Here is a 15,039-nt window from a genome sequence, read left to right as displayed (position 1 = left end):
AAGATTAAGCGTTAAATCCTACCGCAGTTTCATAATCGCTACATCTTTTGTCTTTCTCGCACAATAGCCAACGACGGACATTAAAGCGGGACAAATCTGTGTCGTGTTTATTACTAAGGGGCTTAAAATCGACATCATCAACTGTATTAGTCGATTCCATTAAACAGGCACCCTCTAAACAGGGGCAGAAGCTAACAGAAAACGTCTTTGTTTAAACAGATAAAATCTCTTTGACAATTTGTGCTTATTCAAATAAGGCAGCCCCTGATACATAATGGCTTAATATTCGCTGATTCATAATAATGTTCCTCCCCTAGGTTTGTTCAGGTATTTTGTTTAATTGGCCTTGTGTGCTATAGATGAATTAGATAAGGTGTGGATTGTGTTTCTAAAAACTTAAAATTTTGTTTCATTTTATTTTAAGTATGTAATTAAGTACCTAATCAAAATTAATCAAAATGTCTTTATTTGAAAAAACAGATTATAAATTATTGAAGGAAATGTTGTCTCTTTTTGTTCAAAAGAAATATTTAAGTACTGAGTTAAATATACGGATTAGCAAGTTTGAAACTATCTCCGTGAAAATAATTTTGATAAATAACTAATTTTATGTAATGTTCGAAGTATATAACGTACGTGCGCGTTTAATACCTGTAAGTATTAAGCAATTGGGAAAAATAGATGAACTACATAGAAATCTTATAAGCTTCTAAATGTAAATCTTAGTTCTTAGTTACTTATATTTTTAGTCTTGACAACAGAAAACACAAATACTTATTGCAAGGCCATAGAAACCGCCACCAATTTCGAAAAAGGAATTTTCCAGTTCAGTTATCCAGCCGCGCGGTTTCGCAAATGGGAAGAATCGGCGGCAAACAACGCCCACCCCGAACGCTTTGAAAACAGCAAATGTAATCTGTTTTGTTAATTTTGAATTTCGAACGTCTCGTTTGCCTGTGTTTTTCATCTGTGCCCACGAGAAGGAATGGTTAAGTTCTGTTTACTTTTGTTGGGGCTGATTTTGTCAAACGTTTGGTTTTTTTTCTATGATATCGCGGTTTGTTTTTAAAACTAATACACGTATATTAGCGAAATTTCAAAAGTAAATGTATTGATTAATAAAATATGTATCTTGTACGACATATATTATGGATTAGATGTTAGGTTAACATTATTTACAAGCGTGAAACATTAATATTCAGAATATGGTAAATTCTTTTTTATCTATGTAATAGTAAATTTATTGACACATCGATAAATTTACTATGGCTGTGTTTTCTTTTACCAAAACTCTAAATTTTAAAAGCCATAAAATACATAGGTAGCTAATTTAACATTCAAGAATTTTAGGTAAGTATGTTTGTTTGCTTTAGGTATGTGTATCACTAGTAATTAGTAAATAAATGTGTAGGTAAGTAGTCAATTATTTGTAAAATATTCTCAATATTTAATGAATTTAGCTTCTTCTAAATTTCGATTACAAGTAGGTACCTATATATGCAAACAATGTTCGACAAATCACGAAGCTCGAGAATCCTAACTCTCAACAAATTCCATGTTTAAAATTTGACTTGTCTGTTGACTTTCTTTGCTTGTTTTTAAGACGTTCATTTAACTTGGTCTCCGATATCTCATGCCTCCATCTTTCTTATATTTTGAGATTTCAAATCCGAATCCGATGAGGGTGGGGTCAATATAAAATGGCGACTTTATTAGCGTTTGGTACGTAATCGTTTGAGAATCAAAGGCGTTCGAAATCCGAATTCTGACGTTGATTGTACCGATAAGCTGCTTCGGGAAATTAGGCAAGCGTGTTTATTTGTTTTGTATTCAGCCAGTAATATAATTTGTTTGTTTTGCGAATGTTTTTAGAATTCAAAATAAAAATGCTTTTATTTAAGCAGTCATTTTCCACATAATAATCGTAATAGGTGCATATCATTATCAGATGCTCGGGGCTATTACTCAATCGGGTAGGTCAGATTGATTCTGTTCGAAATTCCTGTAAGTGTCATAAGTATGTAAAAAAAGACGTGTGACTAAAGGTATCCTCTAATAACGTGGTTGTTCAGGTTAAATTTTAATCATTAAAATGATTATTTTAATATTCACTTCGCCACCCTCACCCCTGAAAACATATAGGGAAGTATCATAAAGATTAAAAGGGTCCTATTGAATTTTCGCTGACCACTTGCATAATTATTGTGTACGTCTATCAAAGAATCTTCGCTTTTGTGCGGTGCTGGATCAAGAAAATATTAATTTGGCTTTTTTTCTTTTTTAGAATTTTTCCTTTTGATCTTCTTCGGTAATGACGTGTTGTCTTTGAAATTGTATCTTGTCGTGATTTTGATTATGTTCGGCTTGTTTTTAATGGAATTGAGAATACTGAATCTGTTTTATGTAGGATAGAGCACGGTTCATTGAAATGCGGGAGTTTTGTCAGAGCACTTCTCAATATTACCGGGCGTGTAGAGATAGCAAAACAAAAACGTATTAAACAATATTTAGGTACTTACTATTGTTTGTGTTTCATACAAAATAATGATACTATATATATTATACCATGATGTTATTTATGTTTTTTTTCTGTAAGCAATTCACATTTAAATAATTTTTACGTTAGTTTCAAAAACAGTTAGAACTTCATAAACAGTTCGAGTTTTAAAAAAATCTAAAGTTAATAAACTTGTGCCCTTAAAATTCCCAAAATTTAAGGCCCGTGTTTCTGTGGTATTTAAATAGGCTAAAAAGACTCATTTAAATATGTCTTGGTTTATAAGGTGTATGTTTAATTTAACTTACAAAACCTTCTTGTTTTGCCAACGGTATAAACATTGCCGATTATCCGCAAAACGGTCAGCAAAAGGGCTTCCAGTAAACAAACATAAAGCGGACGTTACCTTTGTCGTACCGTCCTCGCATTACCCTACCATTTGAATTTGGGGGTTTGGAACATTGTGACATACTCTTTACACAATTATTGTATCGGCAAAAAAAAACAAACACTTGTTTTTACTTCCCACACTGTCCAGCTCAAACCCATGTATAGGTAGGGAAGAAACTGGGAAAATATATTCTTCGCGTAAACCCATCTCTGAAAATTCGACGTGTTATTATCAACTATTTTATCGAAAAATTAAAAAAAAAAACAATCAAGTGTGAGTTGGATTGGCGCACCGAGATTTTTGTAAAATTACCTTTTTTTACGAAGCACTTTATATTTATGGTTTTCGAATTTTTATCTTTATATTGTCCGGTCAAAATGCTATCCAAAATGAAAATATTACCTACACATAGTTTTAAGTAAGCTACAAAACATAGGTAAATTAAAAAAGTTGACGTTAATAAGTGTTTAATAAAGAACTTCATATTTGAAAATAGAAGGTCAAAATTTAAAATACTCCAAATAATGAAAATGCAAATAGCTCCCCATCTACAAATAGAAAATTTTCGCAGAAGCAAAGTATTGATGAGATACAATGGACGTCCATCGTAAAGTTGAACGGAAGAATCGCGATCGGAAACTTCGGCCTATCATGAAATGCACCTTATTTGTTTGTAATAGAGATGATAATAGCTCAGCAGAATCCACCGACTACATCAAAGGCGTGAACTCAGGATGTGAGATTGAAATTCCTGATCTGACTAGTAATAAACTCAGGCCAGCTTAAAAGAGATATCAAAAGAACTAATAAAGAAAACGAAGATGTTATTAAAATTCGAACGGACGGAAGAAAGGGTATTTTTTTAAAATGACACCGGCCATTTTGTTTCAATTCCTTGTCGTTGGTTCGACGACAAATCTCGCTGTTTATTGGTATTTAATTCGGTGTCGGCGGGATATAAGACGTTTTGCGTTGTCGACGCTAAATTATATATTGTGCTTCAGGAATTCTCGCTTAATATTACCATTATATCTAATTGATACAGTACTGTATATTAATATTTCATACTGTTGAAAGCCGGATATATTGATGCCGAGGTGAACAACGGAGCCCAAAAATATCGAATCAATTCACTTGGGTATAAGTCTCTAAAATTTGGTAAGATTATTTGACATTTAAAAAATAATTACTTTAAAATTGCTTATTAACTGTTCAGTAACTACTTACTAGTAACAGGCAGAATAATGAAGTACTTAAAAACTTCTCCTATATGTTAATGACGGTTCAAACGAAATATTTACCACTTGGTGACTTCAATTATAGTTATATAGTTTAATAACTAGATGGCGCTGTCGTACCAATAACCACCAACAGGTTATACCTAACATTCACCCACCCACAAATTTGACAAGCAGTATCTATGTTTGGTAACCGCACCATGCCAAGAATATGTAAAAACGTAAAAGTTCTAAAATTCAAATATCTGATTATGTAATGTTGTTCATTTGTTAAATAGACAAAGGCCACTGTTTAAAAAACTATTTAGATCGGGTGTTCTGTTTAACATTGAACGAACAGCATTCGATGTTTGTTATTTTATTAAGTGGCCAGTACGAACATTTATTGTAATACCGTCAGTGGGTACATTATAAAGACCGCGCTGTTTACGTTAAAGGCAAGTGCTACTTTTATTTCGAAGACTATTCCCGAACTTTTTAGTATTCCGTGATTGTGTGGAATAAATATTTATATTTGGTTGTTGTGAGCTTCTTTGTGAGACTGGCTTGTGTTATGTACATTCAAAGTGTTTAATAAGGAATTTTCTGTGTTAACGTAAAATTATTTTGGTGATTATTTTTATCTTCACATCAAAAATGGAAACACATAAATAATTTTGTTACGAAGAAGAAAATGTTACGAATTATTTTTTTTGGAACATGAATACTTAAAAAAATAATCGAAATTTTGAATAAATATAAATTATTTGCAACATAAACAAAGCCGTCATGAGAAAGAATAATAGCAGTCACAAACATTGTTGTAGTTATTTTATTTAACCAAAATACTTCATGACAAATGTTCAATTAAAGTGTTTATAGAGAGAGATTAACACACATTCGGTTCTATAATTGTATCTAGTCGCATCTAGACAGACGTCATGTTTTGTCTATGACGTCTGTCGCATATCTTAAGACCAGTTTGACACATAGGAATACATCAAATTATAATTAGACTTATTCCGGAAGACATTGAAATCTTTAGTTAAAGCGTAGTGTCGGAGTCAGATCCCATTTTTTAGCCACTAATATATTTTCAACAGTAATTTAATACTATTTGTACCTACTTTAAAATATCAATAGCACGTATTAACTAAGATATGCCAAATAAAGATTCTATCGTCATGAAAAGAAACATATATATGGAAAAAATATTTACACAAACCAAAAATGACGCGATTATATTCACTAATTTCACAGCACATTACTATGGCCACTACCACTCAAATACCTATAATATTTGAAAACTCTAAAACCATTCTAAAACCCATTATTTTTAGACTAATCCTGGCACAAAATCATTCGTTCACTTAAAAAAAAAGAACATTGATTCGATTTATCAAGAGTCCAGACTGATGCGTGTCAGTCTTCACCACTCCTTACATTGTTTATCAAAACAGCGATGGCCGCGACGATGGAACTAAACTCTTTTGATAAAAGAAAAGATCTCTCAAATGGTTAACCATTTTACAATTTTTAACTTCCAAATATTTGTGTCAAATCATGTAACCTATTAATATTTATTGTGGGTCTAATCAGGCATTTGATTTATTCATTTTTGAGACTACGCATTTTGGTGTTCTCTATGTTATTCAAATATTACAAAGAACCGTTGCTACTTGGGGACTAGATAAAAAAATATAAAATTTAATAAATTTTCAAATGATTTTGTACCATTATTAAAGAATGATCTTTACCATTATTAAAGAATAATAAAAGTCATATACAGAACATTCCGAGATCTTCTATTGGTTTATTATTTCCTATTAAAGTATCCTCTCATCTTAAAAACCTAGATTTTCTTATTTGCAATGTATATATCTACCTCGATACGTTTTTGTATATGAATACAAAAATGTATCGAGGTAGATGTATACAAAACTATGCTTCACTGATTTATTTATATTGTCCACAATTTTTTCAACATATTTATATTTTCTTGAATGAGAACTAAAGAGAGAAAATCTAAAACGATTACATGTTTACATTTCAATCTAAAGAGATACTTCACTAGTTATACATTATTTATTTAATAAAAATACTTTTATCATAAAAGTAAAATGTTACAGTTTCATTCGTTTACGAGAACTTGTTCGTTGGATATGACAAGAACAACATACTTACACCCAGTTTCGTCAGTAACGTCAACATTCTCAAACAAATTATGTAATTATGAAATAACGTAAAGATAAAAATAGTTACATTTTATAAAAATAATAAAAAGAAATGACGTTTCAAAAGCGTTTACTTATTACCAAAATTCAGTTCCTAAATATGAGCAATCTCATAATTATCTTATTCCATATTTCAGCAAACATTGGTCCAACAGCCAACGTTGGCCACAAAGCGCCCTCCACTGTTGCTCCGGTGCATCCTCATTACAGACTTTCACGTCTCGTTACCCGCATCTTGCTTTTACCCGGATACACCGCATTTTACCCGGATCGCATTTTACCGGATACCCGCTTGTTACCATCCGCCCGGTTAGCTCGAGTCTCCTCCAATTATATCCAGTAAAATCCAGTAAGAACCGGTCCAACTGAATGTAACTTTAATTTTTCGGATTCTTGACGGTTCTAGTAACTTCTGGCGCATCGCATTTGACTTTTTGGCAAAAATTATATAACTACTTGGTCTTGGCATCTGAAAAGTAGGATTCATCTATATAGACGATATATTTATATGAAGTTATAATGTTCAAAGGAAAAATAATGCGACAATCCCTATAGTTTCGGAGAAACTACATTTTCTTATTCCCGAGAGATTAGGGTCGCGTCCATTAGCCACAAAAGACAGGTGGGCGCGACAAGTGTGCGCTAAGCTTTATTAATCTTTTCTTCTGTGGCTTCGCACTTCGGCTTTGGCAAAGGGGGAATATTTTTATATTTATGCCAGCCGTCATAATTTCTTCATGTTTTCAGTTATTGTGTGACATCCACTGTTCTAATCGTATTAATTTTCTCCTTATGCCTTTCATCCTCGAAGCCCAAACTAACTTTTTTGTAAAAAAGTTGTGTATCAACTAAAGAATTTCAGTAGCACTCATATTTGATAATACATAATATATAAATTATAGAACTGAATGTGGTATAATGACAACTCGTCGCGAACTTTACAGCTTACAAAAGGTCATCTTTGATCTCTGTTAGATTGTTATGGATATGACATCTCCAAACGTATATAGTGGAAGATTATCAAAGATTTTAGTTAAATGTTGTCATGACATGGTTTTTAATAATTAAATTAAGAATTTGTACAAATTCCTGAGATAAACTCAATTTTTATTACCTGATTTATTTTTATCCTGATTTATTCGTGCTCGTTTCGCTTAAGCAGAAAGAAAAAAAATATAGGTTACATAATCCTAGTTGTTACTTTATTCATAGACTTTAAGGTCGGTCATATATTTTAGATCATGTAACAATCTGCTTTCAAATAATAAAAGTCATATACATAACATTCCGAGATCTTCTATTGGTTTATTATTTCCTATCGAAAATAGTAAAATTAGCTTGCCGCAGTACAAAATGGTGTATCTCTGAAATTCCATGCAATTATTTGCGCCGGCTAACGGAAAACAAAAATAAACAGGAGTGGGCATGGAATAAAAGAAATTTCGAGTGGGACGAGCAACGTAAGGAGGCAAGACAGGCGAGAAAGGGGCTTGGAGTGGGGGAGGGTTGCCGTTTGAGCGAGGGGGGCACCCCGAGGGATTGGGCCTTCTTTGTTTATATTTTGATATGCTTTGATACTTGAAGTTTTTGAATTGTATGAGGGTTTAATAATTTCCGCACGGGTTACTTTTATATATTTTACATCATTATTACATTCACTGAGTAAAGTTCGCTTTATGAAAAGAAAAAGTTATGACTAATTACAATGATTAATTTAGTGTTTTACTGCATACATTTTCTTCGTTACAATGTTCAATCTTGAAAGATTTTTTAGACTTATTATATATATAATTTTCTGTACAAAATCTTAATCTTTTTGTAGCTAAACTACATAAGCATAATATTTCGGAATATGGAAAATATACCTAAAACCAATCAAGGAAAAAATATCTCTAATTATCTAACTGTCTTTAAGAATAATAAGATGTTGTCAACGTCATGCTAATTTTAATAAAAACATGCATTAAAATAGCGGTCCTTTTTTAAATTCAGAATCAACGCAACTGTTCCCCAAAGAATTCCACCAAAACGTGTTCCGAATTATCCTTAGCTCCCTTCTCAAAGTCCGGATGTCTAAACTGCTTTGTTATTGACTTACATATATAAAAAAACTTGTCTAAAACGGTAGCCCTATGATGTGGAGATCCTAATTCATGATTTATTTACAATTTTCCTTTGAAATGTTTCGTCGTTGTTAAGCGTCGGATTATTAGAAATAACACGACTTTATTTAGCTTCTTTCCTATATTTAGATAGTAATGTCATTTGTTTTTTATTTGGTTTACTAAGCCTAAGAATATATCTATAAGTTTGTGTCCATATATCTTACCTGATTCTAGGTAAATAGGTAAGTGACCTATTTAGTACTACTAGTATATATACTTATATTTATAGATACCTAGGTAGGTTGGTGTATGCTATAGATATAAGCATAGATTTAAATTAAATCCCAAATATGGTAACTATTCTTTATTTCGTAAAATCAATCAAAATTACTCTCTAAGTGCAGATTTAATAAAATGTCAAAAGAAAAATCGTGAAGTTTAATAAAATAAAAACAGCCTACGTAAAATTTGTTACATCTTGATATTTTAGGTTACAATTTTCAGATTATTCAGGAATTAATCTAATAAAATTGCAAGAGACTGGAAATCAATAAACAGTTCTAAATTCAAAGTAGGCCTCACAACAAACATTCGAATAATAGTTAATCACAAAATTGAGCAAGACAATCGCGAGAACGTTGGCGCCCCTGCGGTTTCCATATTAGTGGAGATTTCTGTCAACTGCGGAGCGGCACGTGCCGATCTTAATTCTTTTTTCGAATAGGAAGTAGGTACTACTTATTCCTTGTCATGTTTCTGGAGAGTGAAATTGATTGTTGATTTGTAATGAATGTAATTATTGAGTTACAAACTGAGCTTCAGGACTTTAATTTTAGTTTCTTCTACTAGTTTAAAAACAAACTACATGGTAATAATAACTTTTTAGGTTAAACATTTATTGTTTTCTTTTTTCAGTAAATGTGTGTGTTCATTTAAGTTCTTGGTAAACAAAAAATCATTGTAATACGAGTTGATATCTCCACACACCATGGCACTCTTATCTCCGTTAAATCATAACAAACACCAAAAAAAAGATGGCGGTTCGCAAAATGCATAATCACTGCACCGATGGCGAGATACGATCGGCGGATTGCAACTCATGGCCCATCACAATAAGTGGATAAAAACCTTGATAACTGAACCCCTGGGGCCGGTCGAGCGACAAGTCGCCCGATCGGTTTGACAGAATAATTGGCCGTCGAAATGTTTTTACAAACAAATATTATTGTTGTCAGTTGGGTTTGGTTTGTGCTCTGACTATGAGTATGGCTTAATTTGATTTTTTTTTATTGGAATTTTTTCGTGCGTTTATTATTTATTATTGTCAATATCTCGGGTATTAAGAAACATACCACGTTTCGTTTGCTCGTTTTTATTATAGACTAGCCGCGACCCGGGACCTCGCTTTCGTGGGAATTTCGGAATACAAAGTACCTATCCTATATGGTATTCCAGGTTGTATTCTACCCGTGTACCAAATTTCATAACAATTGGTCCAGTAGATAATGCGTGAAGAGGTAATCACGAATATCACGATGAAACTTATACCTGTTTTTAAGTTAGACTATCCGCTATACAAGTAACTGTGTACACCGCATCCAATTCCACCCAGTAGTTTTTGGAAACAAACATACAGATAGACAATGATTTAAAAAAAAATTGTTTTGGCTTCTATAAGTCCCATAAAGACCCCCATAATTATTTTTCTTTAATATCTCTTATGTACGGATATAGCTCACAATTTTATTATACTATGTGTAGATTTATTATGATGATCATTCAAATCCAATATAAATATAAAAATGCCAAATTGCACCTGTATAAAAAACTTACCTTAATATAATTGATAGTGAAACTAATCTTCGGATTTATCCGCCGATCAGTCTTCAGGTCAAGTCGGACCAAAACTAGTTATGTTATTGCAACTCAGCGATGTAATAATTAATTCAAAGCATTATTGTGCAATCTGTTGTCGATATTAAAACACATTTAAACTAGAACAAAAAAGTTGTAGAGTCGACTTTCTGTTTTTAATATAATATTGTTAATTAAAAAAGGAGTATTTAAATTTTCTGTCGCGCTGTTTCAAACAATTCATCATGAAATTATCAAAAGGATATACACCTTGTTTGTTTAGGTTGTATAGGATTAATTTATAAGGAGTGTAATTTCAACAAAAAGACAAGTCACGATAGTATATCTTTGCAAACATCTAAACAAACTACCTATAGGTCCAAACCTGGTGAAGGAAGTCGTCAAAATCAACAATATCATTCAAATAAGTAACGTGTCAAATAAACCTTTATAAGTTTTCAATAACCTTGAACTGCTCCATTACTTTCTTGTCCAGAGCTGCACATTAGCGATTCATTCTGATATGTCATCGCATCGTAATACCCTTTGTGGAAGCCCTGTCTGCCGATTGTACTCCCTTTTTGTACGGCATTATTCAAATTATCACCACTTTACATCTACACTCACAGTTTTATAGTGGGTAATGGATTAAGCGAGAAAAAAGCTGGATGCGATATTAGAGATTGTTAATTTGTAGTCTAAAATTAGCAATAGATGCAGCATCTTTCGCCCGCGGCTTCCTCCACGTAAATTAAAGTATCAGTTATTTGTCCGGGATGACGTCCCTACGTACCCCACGTCCTTCTTCTTGCTTCAGACTGTATGTATACAAACTTTCAAGAAGATTGGTCGAATAGATGAAGCATTTATAATATTAGTTAGGATTTTTGTATATTGGTTTCATTTCTTTATAATAAAATCCACATTTACTGACTTAACAATATAATAATAAGCTACCTTGAACTACTCCCTGAAGAAAGCTATTGCAAAACTAACATACCTACTGTAGCCAAAATTAGCAAATTCAATGATCATGTGTGTATATTTATAAGTAGGTAAACATCACTGACCACAGACAAAATGCTGTATTTTATTTTAAAACTGCACCTGCTAACATAAACAGGAACACAGTTTATCGCTAAATAATTCGAATATAACACAAATCCCGAATCTATGACCAGAATAATCTATCCAGAATGAGAACGTGTCCAGTTGACAGCAAATATTATGATTTCACCCAAGATCTTGCATCTCTTACGTCAATGTGACGTCTGTTTCATTACACTGTCGCATTTTCGCCTAATCTCCTCTTAATTCTTGAATCTTAAGCCCACCGAAGAAGGGCTATAATCGTCTGTTCGTCAACCATTTGATATCGGCGCCGGCTGTATAAATTATGTCATGGTATGTCCGGTCGTCATTTCTGATCTCTTTGTCTAATCTATATTCTTTGGGTTTTTGATGTCAACTATCCCATGCTTTTCATCTTAATCACCGGAATTAGGACATTGGACCCTTTTGATAACGGCTTAACTGAGATTTACAATATTTCGTTGAATTAATTTTTTGTCAATTTCGAAATCTTTATAACTAACGCGAGTTCTGGATTGTCTTAGAGCCAAGGAGAATTGACAGGTGAAGCTATTTATACCGTCCATATTTATTGATCGGGCATCGGCGCGTGCGCAGCATGTCGTCGCCAAATCACACCCAACTGTTTCTATTGGCAAAGCTTCCATTGTCGTAAGATAACCGCTTCATCATCCCTGTACGACTAGATATTTCCATGTTCCGATGGCTTGTCCCACCTGCAATACAACAATAAATTGGAACATAGCAGCTGGTCTCTTCTATCAAAAATCACATTTTTACATCATCTGTAATATTAATAATGCTATCAAAACGCGGTCGAAATGCCAAAACGACGGTCGGCTGTAAAATATAAGCGCCAATTGCTAGGACATCTCCGCAGAGCTATTAAATAAAAGTCTTTTTACATTAGATAAATCGCGTACGTTATTCGGGAACATCTGTCCCTTGCCGATTACGCCCATACATTATGCTCAGTTTGTTGTTTTTAATAAAAAGTTTAATCCGTTCGGTTATGACGGCAATTTGTCAGGGCGATGGAAAAACTTGGTCGTTTAGCGGTGGCGCGGCGGTATGGGGTATACCTATAACAGCCAGATTTTTTATTCATTCCGCGATTATGTCACGCTTATTTATGTGTTCGCTTTTGTCTTCCATTAGCGCTTTTTCTTTTTCATCTCCGCCGCTCGTGATTCACTTAAATACTTCACTGTCAGCCGCACATTTGTGCAGTAAAGAAATTTTAAAACGATCTCTTTTCATATTTGCATCAGAACAGATTCGGTCGTCCGGAAAGCCGTCTCGTCGAGTTGTTTCATTTTCATCACCTTATAACGTCTTGCTCGAGTCAACCATTAACAATTCAATAAGATCTTAATGAAGACCTGATAAAATGTATATAGCATTCGTCATGAGTAATTAATCGGCATCGTTTTTTGCGGCATTTGCTTTATTACCGTTGAGATTTAGTGAGTGTTCGTTTTGTTGATTTGTGCGCAATTTTACTTGTCTTCTTGTCGTGGTTTTAACTTGAATGAGCAGTAAATGTGTTTCGCGGTCATAGACCCTCATGAAATAAAATGCGTATGCAAATACGTCACCTAAAATTAAGATTCGCCAATACTACAGAAATATATAGAATAATCGTCAACACATTAACAAGTTACAGTTTATGTCTTCTTCTTAGCGTATCGACTTGGCTAATCTGCTGAATGTGGCGTCATTCAAAATTTGCAGTGAGATTTGTATACAACATATAATAAAAATCAGCGGAAAGAAAATTGCTTTTTTATATTAATAGTATTGCATGGATGGATTCGATTCCCGCTCGAATACAATTTTGTTTCGACTCATCATTTCAATTTAGTAAATTGTTTATTACACCCTGGATCTTTCTGCTAAGAAACACTGAATTTGCAACATTTTCAGTACACTGACATTTTACAAAGTTTTAACTTTGCAACTTCTGTATGCTCCTTACTTTGTACTTCAGTTAGCGATTGCCGAAAGCGCTGCAGTTTCGGAACTGGTTGTTACCGCAACGTTCTTTTGTTTCTGAAATCATTCTCATTATCTTACACCTATTTATTACGACCGAGTTTGTGAGACCTCGTTCGCGTAAAATATTCCGTTTACATGTTCTGTATTAACAATTACAGATGTATTTACAGTTACATTATCTTTTTTACATGGTCGAAGGTTATGGAATGAAACACACTTGTTTCATTGCAGGTTCAATGGAGTGGTTTGCCATTATGTTCTCCGTTTAATATACTAGCAGATAAATCAGAATTATTTTAATCAACAAGAATTCAGCCCTATTATAAATATATTAAACATAACACATGTGTTACCCTTACGTTGGGTGCGCATCAGCTGATCGGCCTTTCGTTTTGTAAGAATGCTTAAGTATAGAAGAAAACTTTTTATAGAAGCTTAATTACAATTTGCGTGCTAAATTGTTTATTTTATCACGCAAATGGTATTTTTTAACGAACTATCATTAAAACGGTATCTAAATAAAGGGTGACTTTTAATAGAAATACTTAATTATATACCTACATAAATGACTAATGGCTAATTTATTAGCTATTACGTATTGGAGTTAGAGTACGATAAAAAAGTGAAATTATATTATTTTTTCATCGTGTACAAACTTACATGTTATTTATATTCTCAATAGGTAATTTGATTACCAGATCTTCTTAGGTTTCTTCCTTAATCGTGAAGCATAGGAACCCAGTTCTTTTTCCTACTTTTTCTTCTTCACTTCGCGCGGTTCTCGGCATCCATAGTAGCCATTAGGACGCATATCAGCCTGACAACACCTTGACATATTTAATAACAGAAACTGAAAAATCATTTTAGCACAACTAATTTTTAGAAAATGACCTTACTGTAGAACTACCACTTAAAATTAATTTGATTGCAACCTACCAAGGTTAACAATTTCTCGACAAATTACAAACTCTCGGGATAGTTTACAAACAAAGATTACAATCTCACTTTTGCTTGCAGAGTCTCGGCAATGTGACGGCGGAGTTGGAGCTCCAGAGATTACAACAGGAGCACCTTCGACGACAGGAGATGGTGCGGCGGGGCCAGCACGGGCTGTACCCCGGGCCGCCACTCGCCTTGTTGCCCCTATTGGAACAAATGAGACCCCAACCACAACAAGCACCACAAAATGTAACTATTTCAACTTTTACAACACGAATAGATATAAGAGCATCTTCGGAGACAGTACAGTCAACAGCACATCAACCTACCCAAATTCATTGCAAACTCGCCGCTATTACCGCGCCATAGAGGTTTATGCAGGGTAACTTGATGTAGGTGTATGTACAGTCAACAGCACTGTACATACACCTATTACTTAATTTTCATAGGATTGATCAACATTTGCTTCCAATGAAGAAAAACAGGAATCTATGGCACACTGACTAACAATATAGTTCACTAGTGTGTATGTGACGACTTGTCACTTGGCAGTAGGTCGACTGCCTAAAAGTCATTCAGATGCCTTTAAGTGACTTTCAAATAAAATTAGTGTGACACAAGTGTCAGCAATATAAGAAAGAATGTCTATGACTAGGTACCACATACATTTTCTGTTTTACAGTATCTAAACACTAAATTTTAAAAAAAAAAC

The 15,039-nt window shown here is 33.5% G+C and overlaps 1 protein-coding gene across 2 annotated transcripts in view; it reads left to right on the top strand.

Annotated features, from left to right (window-relative positions):
• Positions 1 to 15,039, top strand: part of Sox102F — a 234,207-nt gene that overhangs the window by 206,127 nt on the left and 13,041 nt on the right. For both annotated transcript variants that reach the window (XM_053760217.2, XM_053760216.1), the window contains one exon: positions 14,406 to 14,576. In XM_053760217.2, the coding sequence (XP_053616192.1) occupies positions 14,406 to 14,576 (171 nt within the window). The remainder of the gene's footprint in view (positions 1 to 14,405; positions 14,577 to 15,039) is intronic.

The sequence above is a fragment of the Plodia interpunctella genome, chromosome 20 (assembly GCF_027563975.2).
Source record: "Plodia interpunctella isolate USDA-ARS_2022_Savannah chromosome 20, ilPloInte3.2, whole genome shotgun sequence".
NCBI classification, from domain to species: domain Eukaryota; kingdom Metazoa; phylum Arthropoda; class Insecta; order Lepidoptera; family Pyralidae; genus Plodia; species Plodia interpunctella.
This window is presented reverse-complemented; position numbering and strand designations above follow the sequence as displayed.